The following is a 21749-nucleotide window of genomic DNA, read 5'->3' as shown; positions in this document are numbered from 1 at the left end:
GAAAAAGAGTACGTACTTCCATCACACGTAATCATACTTCGGGGATACTTGGACCTCTTAAAATGAGGTTATAGTAGTATGGTTTCTTCGATAATAATAATAAGAGGGAAAAGCTTGCATCATGAGTGGGTATGCAGTTTGCTTGCATTTACCAAACAACTAACCTGGTCCATAAAAAGCACCAAATCATTGCCTGCGCTAACTATTCCATGCCAAAATTGGTGTATTATCCAAGCTGTAATTCTGTCTCATGGAGGTAGTGTTTGAACTCGGACCTGGTAACTCTTACACCTTTCCAGTGGCCATGCAGGCAGGGCTCCCAGTGGGGGTTCAGTTTCAGAGGCAGAACCATCTCTCCTCTGCCTCCCTGGGTTTCCTCATCCCCCTCAGCTTCTGGCATGGAAAGGAGGACACAGGACAAAGATCCCAGTCAAGGATAAGGACAGTGTGAACATGAAGGGAGGTCAATTACACTAAAGAACAGCTACTCTCAGGTTTTTGTATTCTTAAAAATGGTTATGCAGACTATTGCAGTGATTGCTGATACATTTTTTTAGTGAAGAGTATAATCATTTATTAGAGAAATGATTACTTGCTGGTTTTGAGTTTTGGATGTCTGAGAATTGATTGTTTGAATACATATATAACTAAATACAGGGGGGGTTCTGCACATATTGTGGCTTTTTTATGTGTTCATGAAAGAGTTGATATAAACAGACTTGCAATATAAAAGACTTTATAGCTGTGTTTGAAACATCACTGTAAACAAGATGCATAACTAGTTGCAGAGCTTAAATGTTCATTGTTGTGCCTTTTATAGCATAGAAACAGAAAGCAGTAGTTAGCTATAAAAGAAATTGCTTTGGTTAAAACAAAAGAAATATGTTATGACATAAGTGAATTTTCTATTTGAATGGCTTGGAGACTTTACTGGTGTCAACTTTCTCATCTGAAATTCCCATATAGAAGTTGACAGAAGTATGCATTTAAAAATATTAAGGACCATTGAAAACTCTATTCACATGTGGCATGGGTTATTACTTTGGTCTTAATTTGTGGGTTTACTTTTTGGAATTTAAAAATTTAATTGCTGTCTTTGTTATATCCAACCTTGCTGTCAAAGGATCTGACAGTTGTGCACTTAAGTTTTAGGTGAAGTCTTGTTGGATAAAATATATTAAAATCAACAGAAAGCTTGTTTTAAAGATAGATAGAAATATTGTAATTGCTTATGATTTTCCAGATTGTGATTTTTATTGTCTGTTTCTAGCAGTATAATTCTCATAATGTTTTGCCTTTAACTGCTCAAATGACCTAGCATCTTAAATAAAAAAATAAGTAAATGGGAGAGAGATAAATTGTAGTACACCTCAGAAAGAATGATGAAAAATAAATAGATGAAGCAACTTCAGAGATTATATGGTCACCACAAGAAAAATTACAAATATACAGCTTCTCTCTGCACTTAAGTAAATTAAATAGTACTTTTGGATGTGGTCTGACCTGTAAAATGGATTGAAATACAATGGAAAAAAACACTGGGAGTTGGAAAGGTGTCCAAGAATAATATGCATCCACATGAAAAACACCTGGCTCTGTTGCCCCATGAGGCTGCTGCCTGCGTGATGGGGTTAAAGTCTAATCTGGGCAGGCTCGAGCAGAGTGGAGTCTGCCTCCTACCCACCTCCCCACACTGTGCTGGATGTTTCCTGTTTTCTGTACTCTGCAGTCTTGCTTAACCATCTCAAAGTCCAGCTTGTTCATCCCTATCTAATCAGAGGTATTGTTTATTAAGTGGTTTGTTTTCCCCAGTCAACTACAGCCCTCACCCCCAATATGAAGAGCCTGGCTGTTTAACCCCACTGGAAGAAATGTCCCTGTATTTTTGGCTCCACAGCAGAGTCTGCAGACAAGTACATTGGGTGGGCTGGGGGATGTTGGGCAGAAGAGACTCAGACCACCAAGGAGATTGCACTTGTGGTTTAGTAATTGTGGCTTAGAATGCAGAACAAAGTAAAGATTACTTTGTTCTGCATTCTGTGCAACTTAAAGCTGGGCTGCAACAATCATCATGACCTGGAATGAAAAACAGGCAAGCATGCAACACTGCTGTTATCAAAACACAGATCTTTGCACTAATTTCTATAGTGTGTATAGCAAACAAGGATACAATTTTCAACTGAGCTGCCTGTGGCAATTTTTCTGGGCGGTGAGAAACAGCTGTAACAGAACATGAAGGTAAATGCTGTAATGACACTGGTCTCTGTACCTTTCTGTTGACATTTTGTTTTTAAATAAAGCAAGAAGGCAAACACCTGGGTTCTATAAAGGCAGACATTTAACTGTTTATTACCTGTTTATTTGAGCAGCACATCCTACCGCAAAAAAAAAAAAGCACAATTAGGTGTTGCATGATAATATTTGCATGAAGTTTGCAAAATACAAACCACAGCAGATGTCTGAGCTGGACAAGCTTGCTGAAAGGACTATTTGTGGGTGTGGTTTCTGTCCAGGAACACTGGACACCAAGGCAGAAATTTGAAGAGCAAATAGGCACAGCTGCGCAGAGGGTTGCAAACAGAACAGTAAAATATAACTCTTCATCAGCATTTAACAATCACTGTTGTTCCTTGCTTCCTAGCCACCAACATGGCATTCCTAGCTTGCCATGAAGAACAAAGTCATGGAAAGGGACACTAATGTTGCTGACCCTCAGCCTGTAGTTACATGGATAAACTGGCTGATGGGGTGGATTCTCCCAAAGCTGTCAGGACAGATAATCAGTGGAAATGAAGTTACTCCAGAATGCAGACATGCAGTGAAGAAGCACAGGCCATGGAGTACCTAATTCTCTATGCATTTTTGGCAGGTTTATGTTTTACTGAAGATTATTCAGAGCCACATGTTGGGCCCTACCACCTGCTGAATTTGGATACGATGTCTGTAAATCTGGTGTGAAAATACAGAAAATGAAATTCTGACTTTGGAAGAGAAACTACCCGTGCCTTTGTAACTACAACTGTATGTCACAGTTGAAAAATTACCTTTTTTATTTTGTGAAATATGTACCCTCTCTACACAAAAGCAAGGCAAGGTTAAATTCCACCACTAAGAGCTTCAATTTACTTCATGTCCATGTTAAAATACCTTGATTTTGATTGGAGAAGGGCCTGAGAAACCTGGTCTAATAAGACCTGCTTTGAGTGGGATTGGATCAAAATTATAACATTTGTGCCAATGCATGAACATGGGAGTATCTTTCTTTGTCAAATATGGTAAGGAAAGGTGGATCTGCCAATCAGGAAAACAAACAGCAGGATACAGGAAGAAGAGACTATTAATAGTGTTTTTACAGAAAGGTTTTTTTATTTTGTGGAAAGTTTGCTTGTAAATAAATTTAGTTAAAAAAAAAACCCCAAAAAACCAAAAAACAAACCCCAAACCAACCAAACAAAAAAAAACCAACAAAAAACCAAACCAAAACAAAACAAAAAAAAACCCAAAAAACCCCACCAAACAATTCAGTCTGTATCCAGACAAATTGCTGCTGAAATACCCCATCTGGTGACTCACAGCTCCTCACCACAGGAAGGAAGGCTTTTCTCTCTTCAAATGCAGTGTCTTCTCAGTAAGACATTGATGCCTACTGAAGTTAGAAAATCCTCATGGGTTTCTAATCTAGTAGAGACCTCTCAGTTTATGCCCTGTGTTCTGCCTGCACCATGCTTATGTTGGACATGCTTTGGAAACAAATGTAGTTTGTGTTTAAGTTAGTAACTCCCCCTGAACTGTCTTGGACAATAAAGCCTTGGGTCCTGCTGATGCCCATCAAGAAAGACTCCTCTTGTGCAAGCAGCAGCTGCTGCATTGAAGTCTCCAAACTATTGGGAATGAACCAACACCCAAGCAAATCCATACTGTTTGTTTAAAAATAGTCACTAAGTTTGTTTTAAAGTGAAAGAAACCAAGCTCTTAAGGCCACATTTCAGGGACATAATATCATTATTTGAACTTCTGTAGTCTGAGATCGAGCAAGTCAGTTCCACTCCCCTCAGAGAAAAGAGAGGGGAAAGGCTTTTGGGTGTTTTAATGCTGCATTTTTAGCCTGAATTGCACAAGAAAATCCAACAAGAATTAAGAATTCATGGTAGCTTCTCTGACTTCTAATTTCTACTAAAACATGGAGCACAGAAAAGAGAAACAAGACTCAATCTGCTTCTGGAAGATTGGAAGGCAGCAGCAGGAGCCCTTTCCTGGGATGCCCCATTGACAGGGTGGGCACTGTGCAAGTACCTGAGTAACTCAGAACAGCTCCCTGCAGGCTCAGCAAAGCAGCACCTTTGTTGTGAAGGTGAGTTGAGCACTTTAGGAAATTGTTCCAGAAGGACACAAAGAATTTATTAACCTGCTTCTTGCACAAAGGGGTTTGTGCTCAGCTGGTCTATCTGAAACTCTCACACTGGCAAGTTCAAGCCCTGGGCCCTCTGCACATTGTTTGGTCTCACAGTCAAATTCTGTCACCTCTTATGCCATGAAAATTGTCTTCTAGTTTCGAAAGGATGCCTCAAATCCATGTTCTCAATTTTCAGCTACAAGTCTCAGTGAAATTATTGGCATCTCCTGGACTTTTGAAATGTCAAATTAAGTACTACTGGACAAACAGGAAATAACTTTGAGACAAATGGATAAATCATTTCCTCGGATCAAAACATTTATTAACTGGATACAGCTTTCTTTCCTTTCTTTCTTTCTTTCTTTCTTTCTTTCTTTCTTTCTTTCTTTCTTTCTTTCTTTCTTTCTTTCTTTCTTTCTTTCTTTCTTTCTTTCTTTCTCTTTCTTTCTTTCTTTCTTTCTTTCTTTCTTTCTTTCTTTCTTTCTTTCTTTCTTTCTTTCTTTCTTTCTTTCTTTCTTTCTTTCTTTCTTTCTTTCTTTCCTTTCTTTCCTTTCTTTCCTTTCTTTCTTTCTTTCTTTCCTTTCTTTCTTTCTTTCTTTTCTTCTCTTCCTTCCTTCCTTCCTTCCTTCCTTCCTTCCTTCCTTCCTTCCTTCCTTCCTTCCTTCCTTCCTTCCTTCCTTCCTTCCTTCCTTCCTTCCTTCCTTCCTTCCTTCCTTCCTTCCTTCCTTCCTTCCTTCCTTCCGTCTCCTTCTCCTTCTCTCTCCTCCTTTTTCCATTGCCTCTCCCATTTCTTGCTGTGAGGTTTTCTTTGCAAGAGTTAGTATGAAAGGAAAGAACAGAGCACTGTCCTGGATTTGTACAGTACAAAGATCTAAAAGAGAGAAGAGCAAGCACTGAAACATTCACAGCTGAAGATACAGAAACCAGTTGTATGTGCAGGCACTTGGTGGAATAAATGCACAGTGACACTCAAATCCTGACACCCAAACCCCACTGCAGGGAAGCCAGAGGAGAGATTTGCCCACCTGCCAGTATGTGACTACCCTGGCATCTCCAGGGCTTTCAGTGACTGGGAACAAAATGTGGTTTTGCCTGTGCCATTTTCCTGGTGTCCTCTGCCTGGAGGCCAAAAGGCCTCGCCTTTTGAATGGCATGGAACCCACAAGCAGTTTTTACTCACTCTAATTTCCAAAGATGTTCTGAAGGTATCCAGCTGATTACTGGAGATCAAAGCACTGCTGTGATAACCTGCTCTGTGCATCTGTGTTGTGTAACTGATACCCACCATGCTGACAGGAGGAGAGTTGCCATTTGCTTTGGTTTCATCTCTCAAGAGCTTTAGGTATTTCTCACCTACAATCATACTTGTTAAGAGCTTAAGGCATAAATGAACTGGGAGAAGAAAATTCAAAGCAGAGCCTGTCCATTACCAAAAAGAAAACATGAAGCAACTCCCACTGATTAAACTTAACAAAAAATATTTTCTTGGTTCATTCTAAAGCAAGGAGTATGGTTTTAAGAATAGTTCAACCAAAGCCACCTCAAGCTGAATTTGATTCAAAGCTAACTAAAGCTAAAGTGGGCTTTTCATCAGCTATACCAAATTTATGCCTGTTTTCATTCAGTATGAGGTCTCTTGTTATCTGCAAGGTTTTATCTAGCTGTGCCCACAGCCCTGGTGCAAAGTACCTATCCCAGATGCCTAACAACCAGGAGACATGGTCACAGTCAGAGTGGCCCCTTGATGTTCTGTGCTATTGTTGCTTGTTAATGTGAACAGCTGTCTTTGTTTCCCACAGGTATTTTGCTTTCTGCCAGGAGCAATTGAATGAACCACTCCAGCTGAGCTGTGAATTACAGCTCCAGAATGAGCAAGGATCCTACACAACAACAGCACCTGATCTAATCTTTTCATTGTTTATGTGCTGAGGGAAAATCAAGGTAAATTCATGTTGAATGTCTAAGTTCACTCAGTGGCTGACAAGTCCTCCTGTAATGGACCCAGTACGAGTGATGAACCCAACCAACACAGCAATCGTTGTGTGCAACGTGTGTTGTGTATCAATGAAAATGTGCATTTGTGACCCATCTGTGTGACACCAGTGGCTGTGATTCTGTTTTCCTATCCCTACTCTGAGAGGTAACCTTTAATGAAGCAGCAGAGGTTTTGTTTTTAAGAGCCTGTGGTCAAAAAAAGAAGTGGGAATGGTGGAAGTGCAGATAAGGAGACAGTAATTAAAGAGACTTCAAAACTCTGAAGTATCTAGGCAGAATAGTGTGGTAAAGTTCCTGCAAACCACTTCTGCTTTTGAAGGGTCTGCTCAAAACCACAGCTTTGGAACAGAGACATGTCAGAGGTGAGACCTTAGTAAGGATGGGGAAATAAGGCCTTCCCCTCCTCATTAGCTAATTTGAAACATTGACTTTGTCCAACATTTCTGCTGCCCTAAGGTGAGGATTTTATAACCACTGTCAGGAGAGTAGGCAGGAAAGCTGTGCATGTTGGTGTGAGATCATTTCTTTGGCAAATGGCTAAGGAGAGTGAGCTGGAATCCTCCACTCCCCTCCCAGGTGGTGTATGCTGATTAGTTCCAAGTTCGTATTAAATAGGGTCTCCATGAACAAAAGCTGATTTTTTAAGAAAACTTGTACTTTTAGAGAGAGTTATTCTTTGCCCGCGTGGAGGCACAGGATGCCCGGTGCAAGCAGCACAGAATCCGAGTTTGCACACTGTCCCTCTTCCCCATGGCAAGTGCCCTGGGCGTTGTTTGTGCGACAAGGCAGGAGCAGCTCACAGCAGTTTTGGGTCGCTGTTCAGTCGGAGGCTGGAGTACATCCCCACGTGCCGCACCAGGTTGGGCTCCACCACGAAGGCATTCTCGCCCTTGCCCTGCAGCAGCGAGTAGAGGGCCGTGTCCTTGGCGAAGCCCCGGCGGCAGCGCAGCCCCCGCAGGTATCCCAAGGCCCGGTGGGCAGAGGCAGCGGGGAAGAGCATGGCAGGCGTGCAGCACTCACTGGCTGGCACCACATTGTAGAGCGCCGGGTGCAGGCGGCGCAGCTCCAGCCCGTAGTGCCGCCCCACCAACTCTGACAGGGCCATGCTGTACAGGGCGAAGAACGCCACCAGGCACCAGCTGGGGCCCGCCCGCCCCGCAGCCCAGCAGTACACACAGCTCAACACTGGCCCCAGAAACATGCCCAGGCCCAGCCACTCCAGGATCCTCATGGGCTCAGGGTTGAAGTAGCGCTGGAGCCTCTCGGGATGGTACAGCTTGAAGTAGAGAGCATCTCTGAGGTAGGGCTTGGAGAACCGGGCCGAGAAGAGGTGCTGCAAGACAGAAAATATCTCCTCCTCTGGCACAGCATCATCTTCCACAAGGAGGACGTACTCTGGGTTGTACACTAACAGTGACTGCTCCAGGCAGAAGACGTAGTCCTGCTTCTCCTTCTCAAATTGGTTCAGGCTGGGGTCAGGATTCTTTCCAGTTCTGTCATGACTGACCATAGGAAAGAGTCTGCTCAGCAGCCTGACATCCTGATGGCTGCTGGGGTCTGACTCCACATTACAGAGGAGCATTCGGTGGCTCTGGCAACGCGCCCCACATTTCTGGAGGAGGCGGTGGAAGTGGGAGGCCACTTGCAAGACGTAGTGGAAATCATTCCGCCTCTGCACAGTGATAATGGTGATCAGCAGCAAAGGCTGGAAGGTGTCACTGCCAGAGACCTCGGAGGCATTTGGCATCTGCATCTTCTCAAAGTAATGGAGGGCATCCTGGCCCTCCTGCTGGTTCCGCTCCAGGAACTCCCGGCTCATGGGATTCAGGTGCCAGCGCCGCAGGTAGAAGTAAGAGTGGAGGAACCGGTGGCAGATCAAAGGTGCCAGCACACCAAAAGTCACCACAGTCAGAGTGAGGAGATGGATGAAAGGGCTGGACCAACGGCACCACTTCCCACAGAGCTGCCAGGCTCGTTGTAACATAACTGCTGTAGAAAGAGGGCACTCCTGCATTGCTCATGCCCTCAATCCTTCACTTCCAACGCATCCTTCTCCCTGGACTGCAGAATACCACTGGGGCCATTGCTGCCAAACCTGCACAGGTTGTCCAAGCCTAAAAAGGAAGAAAAAATGATAGTTACTGAAAAAGGAACTGACAGAAAAAATATAAAGCAGGGGACTAGTCTCTGAGTAAGCTAAAATGCAAGACCTCTGTGGAACCCTTATGGTGGAGGCATCACAGAATAGTCCTGGAAGGTGAAGGATAGATGAGTCAAAATCAGTTTGCAGCAATGGACCCCTAGGGCTTTTTTAGCACATAGGAGCTCTGATCTAACCGAGTTCAAAAGGACTTTGTGTGTTTGTTACTGTGCTTCAAACACAAGGTAGATGCAAGTCCCTTTCTGTTAAAAGCATAGAACTTATATACTCCTGTCTGGTGATAGTGACATAATAATGTTTAGATCACAGACATAAAACAAAGCCAGATCTCTCGTATCTTAGTATAGCACATATTGGAGAGATAAATTTTTACCTCTTTGGGGCACACATGCTTCCCTCCTGCTGCTCACACACTTCCAAATGTGTTTTTTTTCACTCTCCTCCCCAGAGTGTGAAGCCGTTTAACACAGGCACCAATTTACTTCACTGAGGGCTTGTATATACTACGGGTAATGTGTGTGTCTCCTCCTTACTAGACCCTGTGAAATACATGGGCACAGCAACATTAATATTGTAGTCATTGACTCTTACTTCTTATTTAAAAGTACACAATTTAGAAGTATATGCCTTGAATTTTAAACTGAAGTATTCATATAAATATGCAATTCTTTTGTATATACATTCACTTTGAGCAAATATTCACCTTCACAGCAGTTAGATTTTGCCATATATGCTACTCTGGCTGCCCTGAACACCTCACAGCCTGGCTGACAAAAGTTTACTCAAAATCAGGGCAGTTAGGTTGTTCAGATGAATTCTCTTGTGTTAGTAATCTCACTTTTAACCTGCTGTTTCATTCTCCCTTTAATTTCCTGTTCCCTCTCCCTAAGAACTTAGGTACTTATGCTCCCCTCACTGCGATGACTGAATGTGCACTGGGTGTTCAGTGCAGAGTTTCTCCAATTTTTACCATTCTGCCTTCAACAAGTTCTGATCCTCATGTGGTGGTTCCAAAATTTAATTCTTTGTCCCTTTCTGCACTGCTATCTGAAGCAGCCTAAGCAAAGTTGGGTAGATGGAAAGAGATAATGGCTTTTCTCCTCTGTCTCAGAAAAATTGATCTTATATAAGAAAAAACTTGGAGGACATGGAGCAAGGTCTGGCTTTGGGGGTACTTCAGAACTGCCTTCTTTACAGAGGTCACAGATTTTCTTTTTTTTACCATTTGGAGAACTTTTTCCTCTTGCCATATAGGAATGTGACAACCATCTATGAAAGGCCTTTTAACAAGATTAATACAAAATATACAAGAGTTATTCCAAATATTTGTTAGAGAACAGGCAGTTTATGCTGTAAAATCTCAAACCATCCTTAGCTAGACTGTGGCATCAGTGTTTATGCACTCTTAGGGCTCAAGACAAGATACAGAGTAATTAAATTGAAAACACATTTACATGCTGATGCATGAGAATCTGCAGCTTCTTCCCATATAGGTAGTTTTCCTGTCTTGTTACATAATCCTATTGTACAAATGCTGCATTGAATTGCATCAGTGAACCTTGTAAAGGCCTTAAAGGTGATGGCTGTACTTTAGCTGCTAGATCCAAGGCCTGAGGATTCAGGATGTGAAGACCTGAAATCCATCAGGTCTGCAAAGATCTGGCATTTAAATGCATGTATTCATCCAGAATCCTGTGCCTTCCAGCTAACTTGTCACAAGCATTAAGAGAACACAAACATCAGAATCATATTCTACAGCTCACACTGTCAAGCATTCTCTTGATACAAGCATCATTGTAGGCACTGTCTCTGAGCAAGCCTCCAAACTTGAAAGTGAAGATCACAGTGGGAAAAAGAGATGAAAGAAAACTAGAAGGTAGTTTAGTTCTCAGGGAATAAAGTTTACTTTCCATCTTCCAGCTATGCTGAAGCTCTGAGCTACAAAACCTATGAGCTGGCAATGAGATCTTTGATCCATACTGAAGCACTAGTAATAATTCTTTGAGCATTTCTTCATTAATAATTCTTGGAGCAACCTGATTTAGTGAGTGGAATCTGGCAGGGAGGTTGGAAGTAACTGTTCTGTAGGGTCCCTTCCAACCCAAACCATCCTATGATTCTATGATGATAACTTTCACCAAGGAAGAGACCTCCTTCCCTCATGCCATCTTCTACTGAAGAGGAAAAATGCTTGGCCTGTCCTCCCTAGAGGCCAGAAGAGCTGGGGGGACTGCATGAGATGAATCAAAAAAGTTCTCACTTGACCTTTTGCTCTTCTGCAACCCTTGAACTTGTTGTTCCTGCAACCCTTGAACCTGTTGTTCAAGGATTATGTCCCAGGTCCCTGCAGCTGGACTCACACTGAGTCCGAAACCCAACAGTGCTGGCAAAGTGGTGTGGGGACTCCACCTGCTGGTGTCCCAGCTCCCAGCTCAAGGCAGGGTCGATGAGGTGGTGCAGGTGAGCACCAACCTCTCTGAAAGTACTTCCTTTTCCAGCTTCCCCTGGAAATGCACACAGGACTGGACACCACCCATGCAGGTCACTGTGTTGTAATTCCAAGCGTTATGATTTAACTGTGCCTTCACTGCACCAGTAACAGAATTCAAGATTTTAGAGCTTATTATGGCTCTGCAAGTCAGGGAGCCTTGAGAAAACAGTGATCACACACAGTCTCTACTGCTACTCTTCACATCTTTCTCTGCTGCCTGAGCTGTTCACATTCACATGTACAGCCGCACTCTGTTTGTCACTCTATCTGCTGAGGAAAACGGTGTTTTCACTGGGCAGTGAAATAACCACAGAGGCTAATGGTCAGGAGTTTATTAAAACAGGTCAGATACTGCAGTTAATGTGAAAAACAAGCTGAAGAATCTAGGAGAGAGGGGAGAGGCTGACCTCCTTCACACCTTTTGTCTGTAACACTGTGTCACCCATGCACCAAGAATGACACAAGAACAGACGAGAGACACAGCGTAAAAAGGAAGAAGGCTTTAATGGAAATGAAACTTCAGCCTAAATAGACTGATATGATACATTCTATTTGATTGGTTAGTTAATAAAAACATCTTTCTCATGCACCATCCTTGAGAGGAACAGAAAAGCAAGGTGGAAAAACACCACCTGCAGATTGTTTAGACTAACAAGTTATCACATTCCTGCAACTCTCTAAAATTCTCACAAGCCATAGTGAGAAACAATTGCCATTTCTCTCTCCCTGACCAGGCTGGCATCCACAACACTGGGAACCGGAGAGTTCAAAATATAGATTAATAAATTCTTACTTCTGCAGAGGTGAAGCTTGCTCTTATCTGCAGGATTTAAATCCAGAGTTTCTGCTCAAGCTGTTTTCCACCCATTAGGATGATTCTGACTTCAGAGGAGACACTCCTTTCAGGAGCTTTTTGTACTGTAATTTTCATTTTTTTCCCTTTCTAGGTGGAAAAATACCTTGTTTGTTTTTCATGCAAGTGGCATTTCAGACAGAAAAAAAAATAAGTCTAAAAAGAAAAGGAAGAATCCGATTTGGATTTTATAGTGCCTTAAAAACTCCCATTTTATTAAACCTGAGTAATAACTACTTTGCAATCATAGAAATACTTCCAACAGCGGCCACATTTACACATATTCTGTGTAGAACTGAGCCATTGCTTAAACACAACTAGCAGCTGTGGTGATATAAGGCTGTAGTTTGGCTTGTTTCTTTTCTTAGATTCTCAAGATGAAGATTCCTTCAAGAAACACCTAATTCCAAATCTATAGAGTATTTTCATTAGTCCCCTAATTACTTGGCTGAATTAAACTGTTCAGGAAAATTCACCTCTTTGTACACCAAGGAGAGAAGAAAAATAAGTAATGTACTCTTTGGGTTGCAGAGAACTGTCTGCTGTGCTTGTGCTTTAAAAGAGAAAGCTGAATTTTCTGTCTGCTCCAAACTCTTCTCCACAGAGAGGTCTTCCTGGAACAAAGTTTTCTATATGTTTCAAAGCTGCAAATTTTTAGGTTCCTGGATAGCTGATGTAAGAGAGACCGTCTGCCTTCTACTGCCTGCACCATGAGACAAAGACACAACTATTCCTGTACAATAACAATATTAAATTACTCCTTTTGGCCTATCTACACATCTTCTCAGTGTCAGTGGGAAAAACCATTTATTTTTGAACATAAAATCAGCTGGATGAAGTCATTTGGTGAGAGCCATAGAGTCATCTTTCTACAAAAGGATGAAAGAGGGAAGCAAAGGTAGGCTCTTGGAAAATGTCATGGAAATGTCATGGGCTGTCACAGTCCCAAATGGGCCACAGCAGTGGTGGGAGTAATGGTGCTCACACAAGTGGTCCTTTACACTTTTGATCCTATAGCAGCACTCAAGATGAAACCTTTGTGTGAAAAGCTTTTCTACACTCCAGCCTAACACCATGCAGAAAAGTTGCCAGCCCAGGACCAGCTCCTCTGCTGATGAATCCTCTCTGGCAGGAGAGGGCCTTTGTGGTGCTGTGACGAACATCCTGCTTGAATCTGAGGAAGCCAATGTAAGCTTCCCAAGGAGCCATAGAGATCTCCTGTAACATACAGGCATGCTGACAGGGGATGTACATATATCCTCAAATTCCAAAACCTGAGGTCTCTGCCATGAGCTGATCCCTATTACTGGGCCAGATGGCCAGCTTTTCTTATCTGCAATTCCTCTTGTTTCTGACAGCTTTTAGTAGGTCAGGTACCAGATAATATTTATGCAATGTGTCAGGCCCCCCTAGACAACAGCAGAAGCCAAGCATCCACAGATCTGATTGTTGCACTTACATGCCAAACTGGGAGTTGGGATCCCTAAAAAATACAAACCATCCCAGCAAGAGCTGTGCTGCTAAAAACATTCAGAGGAACCTTAATGGTAGGAGACCAGTAGTTGTTATTTGACTGCATTTTACTGGCAGGTACCAAATATATCTCTCACCTCCTCAACCACTGCTGAAAGGAATTGTTCTTTTGTTGTTCATAAATGATGAGTGGCATCTGTCATCTTATCATCAGATAAGCCAGGCAAAGATCAGGGCTGCTGCACATAAGCTCTCAGCTCCCTTAGAACTTAGAACCTTTGTTTCTTATGGTCTGTGTACTGTTACAGTTAACGGATTAATGACAGCTTGAAGTGTAAGAGAAGTGGCTAGAGAGGGGCAATGGACTTGGCTCTTAGGAAAAGTAATGTGGTGCATGAGATAGAAATTAAAGGCGCTGCTGTCTGTTTTGATCTGCCATTCCTCATGGCCTGTCAGTGAATGTACAGACCTCTTTGGTCCAAGGAAATGGAATTTAAGCACTATTGGAATAGTAAAAATGCACAAATATGCAGGGTGTAATCGTGACCAATTAGGTAACACCAGAAACTGCAGAGTTAAAACTTGAATGTAAATTTCATCATAGGCTGGCTTGCTATTCTCATCAGACTGTAGTTAACTTTTACAGGATGTTCATAAATCCCTTGAAATCCATGATGCACAGTTTGAAAGCTACTGATATAAGAAAGGAGGGACATAGCTGTGGCAGGTGAGTGACATTTTGCCCATTTTGTTTGAATTAAGAGGATAAACTAAGCCACCAGTGAAAGATGCTGTGAACTCAATATAAATTACTTACACTTATTTCCCCTCTGTCTTGTTTCTCATGTATATTAATTTTCCTCTGTCACATAAACCTGAATGGAGCCCATTTCCCCTGGCTGCCTCTCTGCAGGGCAATCCCATGGGAAAGCAATACTCCCTCTGTTGCTACCCAGCAATCAGATCAGATGAAGTGGCAGATGAGAGCAGCCTAAGAAGAGTTCTGCAAGGTAATAGCTAAACACAGAGACTTAAGGCAATGACTTTGGAGAGCTGTCTGTGATTTTGGTTGAGGTGACAGAGGGTTGAGATGCCCAAAGAGAACCAGGGCTTGTGATCACAAGAGTCAATGTGTCTATAGAGGAACTAATCAATCCTGGTGTGGTGGCCTGTAGCAAACCTTCACAGTAAAGTCACCTGTCCCTGTCCTCCCTTAATCCTGATTCATCATCTGTTGGACAGCTCCTCATCCATCCCTGGGCAGAGCTCCACTCACTCCAGCTGGTCACTGACATAAGGGGTGACCCCTCCTCAACTCCTCCACCTGCCCTTGCTAAAGACTGTGTATCCTTCCATTCCACCAGTGCAGTGGAATGCAGGAGCCACTCCAGCACATTGCCATGATGCCAAGGAGCTGGCAGCCCTGCAGGTCTGCCTGTGAGTCCAGCTCACCGTTTTTATCTCCCATGCCTTTGCACAGAGGCAGGTAAGTTGAACTCTGATGAAGGCAAAGGAGTGGCTGGAGTGGCTGGAATGCCTTTGTCCTGCCATTCAGGTGCTCTCCTGCTGATCTGTGACTCATCCCCATGTTCTGGGCCACTCTTGCTAGCCCTGGCTTCAAACTGAAAGGTTTAAAGTTCCCCTCCCACAGGAGTTTTAAATTAAAGCCCTCACCAACTTGGTGAGCTTGTCACTGAAATTCCCTCTCTGTCCTCAGAAGGACCCCAGCAGTCCCAATAGGTTTCTGCAAGTACATCCTTTGTAGGTTCATGACATTTATATATCCAGCTACAGCTTTAGGTGTAGAAGTGTAGTAAGTAGAAGAGTCTAATCATGATTTATATCATTGTTGAAATCGGAAACTAAAACATGGGTCATTAATTACCATTTCATTACAGCTTAATTATTAATTATTGTTAAATCATTGTTAAACTATAATTGAATTATTTTTAATCATCATTTGCAATTTATTTATCATTAAATATAATTTGATCATCATCTAATAATTAATAAAACCTTTTTGTTATCCCCACAATGATGAATTCTCTTAAAAATTCACCTGTGCCAGTAGAGTTGTGGGTGTAAGAATGGGGGGAGAGGGAGAGAAAAGGAAACAAATGTTTTCTTTAGTGTTAGCAGTGATGGCTGCTAACACTGCAGATGTTGTAGCTTTACTGTTGTTTATGACTGTGAAGAATGAAGCACAGGAATAAGGAAATAGAATATTTGTAAACAAAGGCTTTTGATGACAAAGCTGTAAATTTCCAGTTGTGACAGGTCTATGTAACAGTCAAAATGCAAAACTGTATGAGACAACAGAATATTGTGATTCAAACCTCTCTTTGAAAGAAAAATGTTCCATCATATTGATAAGAAGCGTTCCTCTTTGAAGAGACTCTCTACTATTGTAAAACTACTGATTTCTCTGTATTCACTACTTGTGCCTGGGAAATATCCACCCTCTTCCTCCCCTCCCCCAAACAACGCATGAACCAGAGTGTTTATCCTGCACAGGAAGGCGTGGTGAATGGAATGCCCTGGTTCTGGGGTATCCTGATGATCTGCTTGAGCCCCAAGGGGAGAAAATGAGGTAAATGCAGGAGCTGAAAAAAAAATCTGTTGTACAAGTAGTAATGCCCTTGTTGGACAGGCAAGAAATCAGCAGGTTTCTCATGTGCAGGAGGGTGCTCCTCCTGGCTTTTGTGCTTGCAAATGCTTGCTGAACTGATGTGCCCTAGTGGTTGTACGTAAATTATTTTCTCAGTGACTGCAGGAGAGAAGCCAGCCCAGGAACCTGTAGTGTACATCAGCACCGTTTCATGTTTTGCTGCATCACAGCACAACTGCAGATTTTCTCAACAGCCTTTGATTCTAAATGTCAGCGACTTCGGCCATTGGGTTTCTTAGCTGCTCCTCGTTCCCTTCGGGAGAGCTGCCAGGTAGCACAAGGTGACCCGTAAAGCACCGGGATTAATAGCAGTTACCTCAGTGGGGATGGTCAAAGAGGAAAGGGCGTTAGGTAAGAAAAGCTGGTCCCACCTCCACTCTGCCCTCCTTGCAAGACACACACAGAAGGCATTTCAGTGTGCCCAGTCCTCAGTTCCTTGTCCGGATTTCCGACTAGAGAAATTCTGGCCACGCTTTTACCTCGGGCGAGGGCTTCTCTGGGCGGCACAGCGCAGGGCAGAAGCTGGCTGGCTTCTCACCGTTCCCTTAGGAGTTCCACTCACCTCTCCTAAGGGAGGGGCCGTTTCTTTAGGCGCGGCCAGGCTCCGGCTACTTGTCCTCCCTCGTCACCGTGTACAGGCACATCCCCGGAGCGAGCGCAGAAACATCTCCTCGATCCCTGGAGGGTTTCCACCTCCCTGCTGGCTCGGATGCCGCAGCCACAGCAGCCAAGCCCAGCCCTGATGAGCAGTTGTGGCTGCTCATCAGCCATAACTTCGTGGCCCCCTTTCCCCGTTCCCCCAGCCTCGGTGCACCGCCCGCCCCCTTATCCCCCACAGGGGAAGGGGAAGCATCCCTCCGGGACAGCCCGATCCCAGCGGGCCATTTACCAATCCGAGCCGGGAGAGTTACCCGATCCGCTGAACATCCCCGCGCGGCCGCTCCCGCCTCCATCCCTCCCGCAGCTCCGGTCCCGCCAGGATCCTGCTCTCGGCGTGTGGCTCACTTCTCTTCCGCGAGTTTCTCTCCTCCCTCTCGAGCGCTGAGGGTGGGATTAAAGGCATCAAAGACCAAACATGTGACTCCGCCAGCACTGGGATGTTCAGGGGAGGAGGGGAAGGGGAGATGGCCGGAGGGGGCCGCCGCACACCGGGGAGAGGACCGGACCCTGGAAGCAGGCTCGGGAGTAAATCCTGAGCCCCAGGGGGACGCCCGGGGCGAGGCGGCTGCGCAGCCGGAGCTCCTCATTCCTGCTCTGCGGTCCCCGAACGCTCCTTCAGGAGCGGCGGGACAACCGCAGGGACAGCGCAGGTCCCCCGGCCCTCCCCGGTTCAGGGTGTCACATCTGCCCGGTGTCACCACAGCCGCGTGTCACCTTTAGTGGTGTCACTTCTGGCAGGTGTCACCTTTGCCGGGTGTCTTCTCTGCCCGCGCCTCTGGGGCACTGCCCTCCCACATTGGGACCTGCTGGATGCTCCGGACCCCTTGCCTCACTCCCAGGAGGGGAGAGGATCACCGGGGCCCCGCAAACTCGAGCCAAGAGCCAAGAGTCACCAGCAGGTTCTTTATGTGCGTGTCCTGACAGGTAAAAGCTTTCACAGTCTGCAGCAACGTCTTCACAGGTGTATTGGCTGAAGTGGGGAGGCTCATCACCTACAAAATTATTTATATCACACTGTTCAGGATTCAAACATTTTATCAAACTGCCCCAAAACTTGCCTCTGACCAGTTCACTCCCCCTCCCTCCCACCCACCAGTGCTTTTCTCTGTGTTCCATTTCCCTGTTCTTATCATCCACATCCTTCAGCCCTGTAACCATAATACCTAATTAACTGGTTACCTGAAAGATGCTTCAGGGAAAGTTTACTATCTGTTATTGTAGCAACTCCTTCGGTTTGTGCCTGCAGCTCCAGAAAATGCAAGTGCATGTATTTAGGCTAAAATATTTTCAGGCTCAGACCTCTCTTATATCTTAGAAGAATCTTAGGAGAAAAAAAAAAAAACAAACCTACAAAGAAAAAAATCCCTTAGGCCCTTTCAGCAAAATACCATGTTCTCTTAAGCACACCTAGAATTTTGCTAGTGTCCAGTACTGTAATCAGAAGATTCTAGAATGATATATGTTTATAACTTTAACATCACAATTTATATTATTCCCGCTTATAAGCATGGTGAACAAAAGAAATCAGCTTTGCATGCCTGTGATCCTTATTCTTCCTCCTGACAAAAGCTGTTCCACATCTAGGGCTTTTTATTGCAGAGATAACATGGAAGAAGGTGGGAAAGCCAGAGGAACAGTAATACCCAAAATAAACAACACATTCAAACACCACAGTTGGGTTCCTGTAGTGACTTCCTAAGAATGGGTTAGGTATGCTGGAAGGTCCACCAGCTTACTAAGATGCATGTTACTCTCTCAAAATAATAAAGAAATCGTAGTTTCTCAGGTGATTTGCTTTCCCGAATCCCTCTGTCTTGGTTTGAAAAGACAGGTGTCTGCTAAGGAAGGCAGGAGCCTCCCCTGAAATTGAAAATGTAAACCTCCTTCCTCCAAATTATTATAATTTTGAAATTAAGGGGCTCTCAGGCAAAGATATGGGAGCAGGAATAACAGTTCTTTATTAGGGAAGAAAATTAAAAAAAAAAAAAAAAAAAAGAAAACAACACAGTGATACAATACAAAACAACACTGGCAGAGTCAGAATATGACCTGACACCCTTTTGGTCAGCGTGTTGGTAGCGGTCTGATTAAATGTTGGCTGCAGTCCTCCTGGAGTGGCGGGTGTGGTTCTGTTGAAGCAGTGATCCTGTAGAAGGGTGTAGTCTTCCTCTGAAGGTCCAGTGGTGGTATAGATGGGCCTGGTCTTCCTCTGGGGATCCAGTGGGAAAGGGTCACTCCTCCAGAAATCCAATAGAAAAGGCTGGCTGTGGTCTTCCAGATCTCAGATTATATCCTGCTAAGAATGATTGGCTCCTTCCTCTGGGCAAAACATCTCCCAGTGGGATCATGTAATTTTATCAGTCAGGCAGTAACACTCATTGGCCCATTAACAGAAGATATTTCCCAGGGGAGGATTGGTTGTGGAAGAGATAAAGAAAACTGCACAATTAACAGAATGTAACTGCTCCACAGATTGGAATAGAATACACACACTCATTTCCAACCTAAGACAGCCTCTTGCTGACCACTTCTGCCTTTTTTTCTGTTTTTAATGACAGTGATTTATACTCTACCTTCCACTTAAATGCTCTCATGCCTTCAGAAGTTGATGCACAGAAAGCACAGCAGATCCTGGAACAGAGCAGAGAAAAAAGAGAGTTTTGGAGGTTGGAAAAAAGTATACATTCCTAGGAGATGTGTTACTATGTTCTTCCCAGGATAAGAGTTGTAGAATTTTTAAAAATAAACAAAAAAAATTTCCAATTCTGTGTCAATGTGCATGTAGGAGAGTGATTATTGAGCAGCACCAGCAGAAACACTTACCACACTGCACCCAGGATAACATTTTGGATGATGTTTTAGTCAGCAGAATTAATTACAAGAGGCAATTTAAAAAAAAAAAAAAAAAAAAAAAAAATGACCCAGAAGGTGTTTTCTTTGGGAATAAATATTTAGGTAATTGTAATTTTTTGTGACTTCTATGCAGTCTTCCCAGCTCCCTCTTTGCTCACTTGCATGCTTTTCAGGGTACGCTTGACTTTCATCCTTAAACAATTATTTCTTTGAAACAGCTTCTGTTAGACCCAAAAGACTGAGGGAGAAGAGCCTGAAGTGATTTTGGGGCAGTGGCACCAGTGGCACAGAATGACAGTGGAAGCCTGTAATTCCTGACTACTCATCTGTAGCAGCCAGAGGCCCTGCAAGTCCCTGGCGGTCACTTGCTTAGAATAAGAAATACCTAGTCATAATGACTGGACCAAAGTAGCCCCTCTTCTACCTTCGGACCCTTGTTATCTCTCTGTAAGACCATAGGTCATATTTGCCTCAACCCTTACTATTGGACCATTTCCCAAAACCCCTACACCCTATATAAACACGCATTTCTGCACTGTTCAGCAGAAGAGCTGTCACTGAAACCCCTCGCAGGAGCTGCCAATAAAAATACCACTGTGGAACCTCATACAGCCTTCTCCTCTCTCTCCCTGCGTCTGCCAGGGCACCTTAGCAAGCAAAGAGCTGAATTCACCAAAGAGCCGATCTCACTTAAGAGCTGAGCTGCTTGCTAAGATTGCCTGCATTTGGGAGCCTGCCTGAGGGACCTGGACAGGTTGTGCTTAGTTGGACATCACTATCCGGGACACTTCTGGCAGCCGGGGTCAGATAGACTCCGAGAACCCCAGGCTGTAATACTTATCCACTCTTATCATGGTGCCGTTTCTCACTGTGCACGAGCATAAGGGAGACTGATGTAGCTGAAAAATGAACTTTTTCTTCTGGTAGGTTATGTCTTAGTTGGGTCACTTTGTCCCTTCAGTTCTCCCCACACCAAATAGCACTGTCAGCACAGCTGGGAGGGCTTTGGAAAGCAGAGATGACCATTTGGGGACTCACCTGCTCCTGCACTAAACTAACTGCCACCTGAAATGCTCAGAAGAAATAATTACTTAGGAAATTATTCAGCCTGTACAATAACAGGACAGGACTTTAAAACTATGATAATAAAAAAATCTTGTGATGAGAATTTATCCACGTAGTGAAGGTTCAGCCCAATCATTCAGATCCCAGTGTTTTCCATTGCCAAAGCACCTTTCCTCTCTGCCATCCACTGTAACAGCTCTGATGGCACTGAGCATTTGTGCAGGGAAATTAGAATAATATTTTCTTTTGCTTTGCCTGAGATCAGGTACGGCGCCTGCTTTTCATAAGCATGAGTGTCAGAGGCAGGACAAGGCAGGGAGGTGGTGTTCAGATATATGCTCAATGTGCCGGCAGGGCAGACATTCACAGTCTTGGGGGAGCTGAACTGAGAAGACTGGTGTCCTCTGAGTTGTGTTATTTGTACAGTATGCATCACTGTCAAATTATCTTTACTCCTGCTCGTGTTCCCTGTTCCATCCTGATTCCTTGGCTTTCCTCCTACTGCATCATATTTTTTACCAGAAGCCAAGGGCACACGGGTATGCACACTGCAGTTGATTTTGAGCTGCTTGTGCTGATTATTCAGCAAACAAATCAAACAACTTCCTGTTTGGGGTGTCCTAAGGTTCTGCTCAGCAGGATAGACATGCTCAGCTCTGCTCTGCAAGGCACTGCCTGAAGTAGCAGCAAACACCTATTTGGGGTTTACCTCCTTCAGCCAGTTGCAATGAAATTTGAGAAGTGAGTGCAACACTTACTAGGGACAAGGAGGAAGCTATGAAAAGACAGAAAAGAAAAAAAAGAGACATAGGAAAAGAAGTTTTTTAAGGCTGGTCTCCTTAGGAAAAAATCCAAAGCCATTGCATTCCAGCAGGAGGAATGAATAATGTGTTTAGCATAACTTGTTGTGCTAGTATATACGCACCCTGCAAAGGCTCTCTTCCACAAATACTGAGAAGTTCTGTAGTGATAGCACTATTCCTTTACATTCTGATACCAGATGACTGTACTGGTTATTCCTGTACTGTCAGCTGCACAGATATGTTCTCCTTGTACGTATCTGCTGTTCACTTCAAAGGCTAACTTTTAAAATAATTTTCTTCCCCTGCTAATTATTTATAGAGGTAAAAACCCCAA

At 43.8% G+C, this 21749-nt stretch overlaps 1 protein-coding gene across 3 annotated transcripts; it reads right to left on the bottom strand.

Annotated features, from left to right (window-relative positions):
* Positions 1-3344: 3344 nt before the first annotated feature.
* PGAP4 (post-GPI attachment to proteins GalNAc transferase 4) lies at positions 3345-17207 on the bottom strand. Of its 3 annotated transcripts, XM_072922919.1 has the most exons (3): positions 16946-17207; positions 8923-9088; positions 3345-8502 (listed from the first exon to the last, which is right to left on the bottom strand). In XM_072922919.1, the coding sequence occupies exon 3, from the start codon at positions 8400-8402 to the stop codon at positions 7185-7187; it is 1218 nt and encodes a 405-aa protein (XP_072779020.1). In that variant the 5' UTR covers positions 8403-8502; positions 8923-9088; positions 16946-17207; the 3' UTR covers positions 3345-7184. The 3 variants fall into 3 exon arrangements, with proteins under 3 accessions (XP_072779020.1, XP_041567000.1, XP_041566998.1); XM_041711066.2 differs by lacking the exon at positions 8923-9088 and having other exon boundaries at positions 16924-17207; XM_041711064.2 differs by lacking the exon at positions 8923-9088 and having other exon boundaries at positions 16946-17206.
* Positions 17208-21749: the final 4542 nt, after the last annotated feature.

The sequence above is a fragment of the Taeniopygia guttata genome, chromosome Z (genome assembly GCF_048771995.1).
Source record: "Taeniopygia guttata chromosome Z, bTaeGut7.mat, whole genome shotgun sequence".
NCBI lineage: Eukaryota > Metazoa > Chordata > Aves > Passeriformes > Estrildidae > Taeniopygia > Taeniopygia guttata.
The sequence above is the reverse complement of the archived record's forward strand: the minus strand, read 5'-3'. Positions and strand labels throughout refer to the sequence as shown.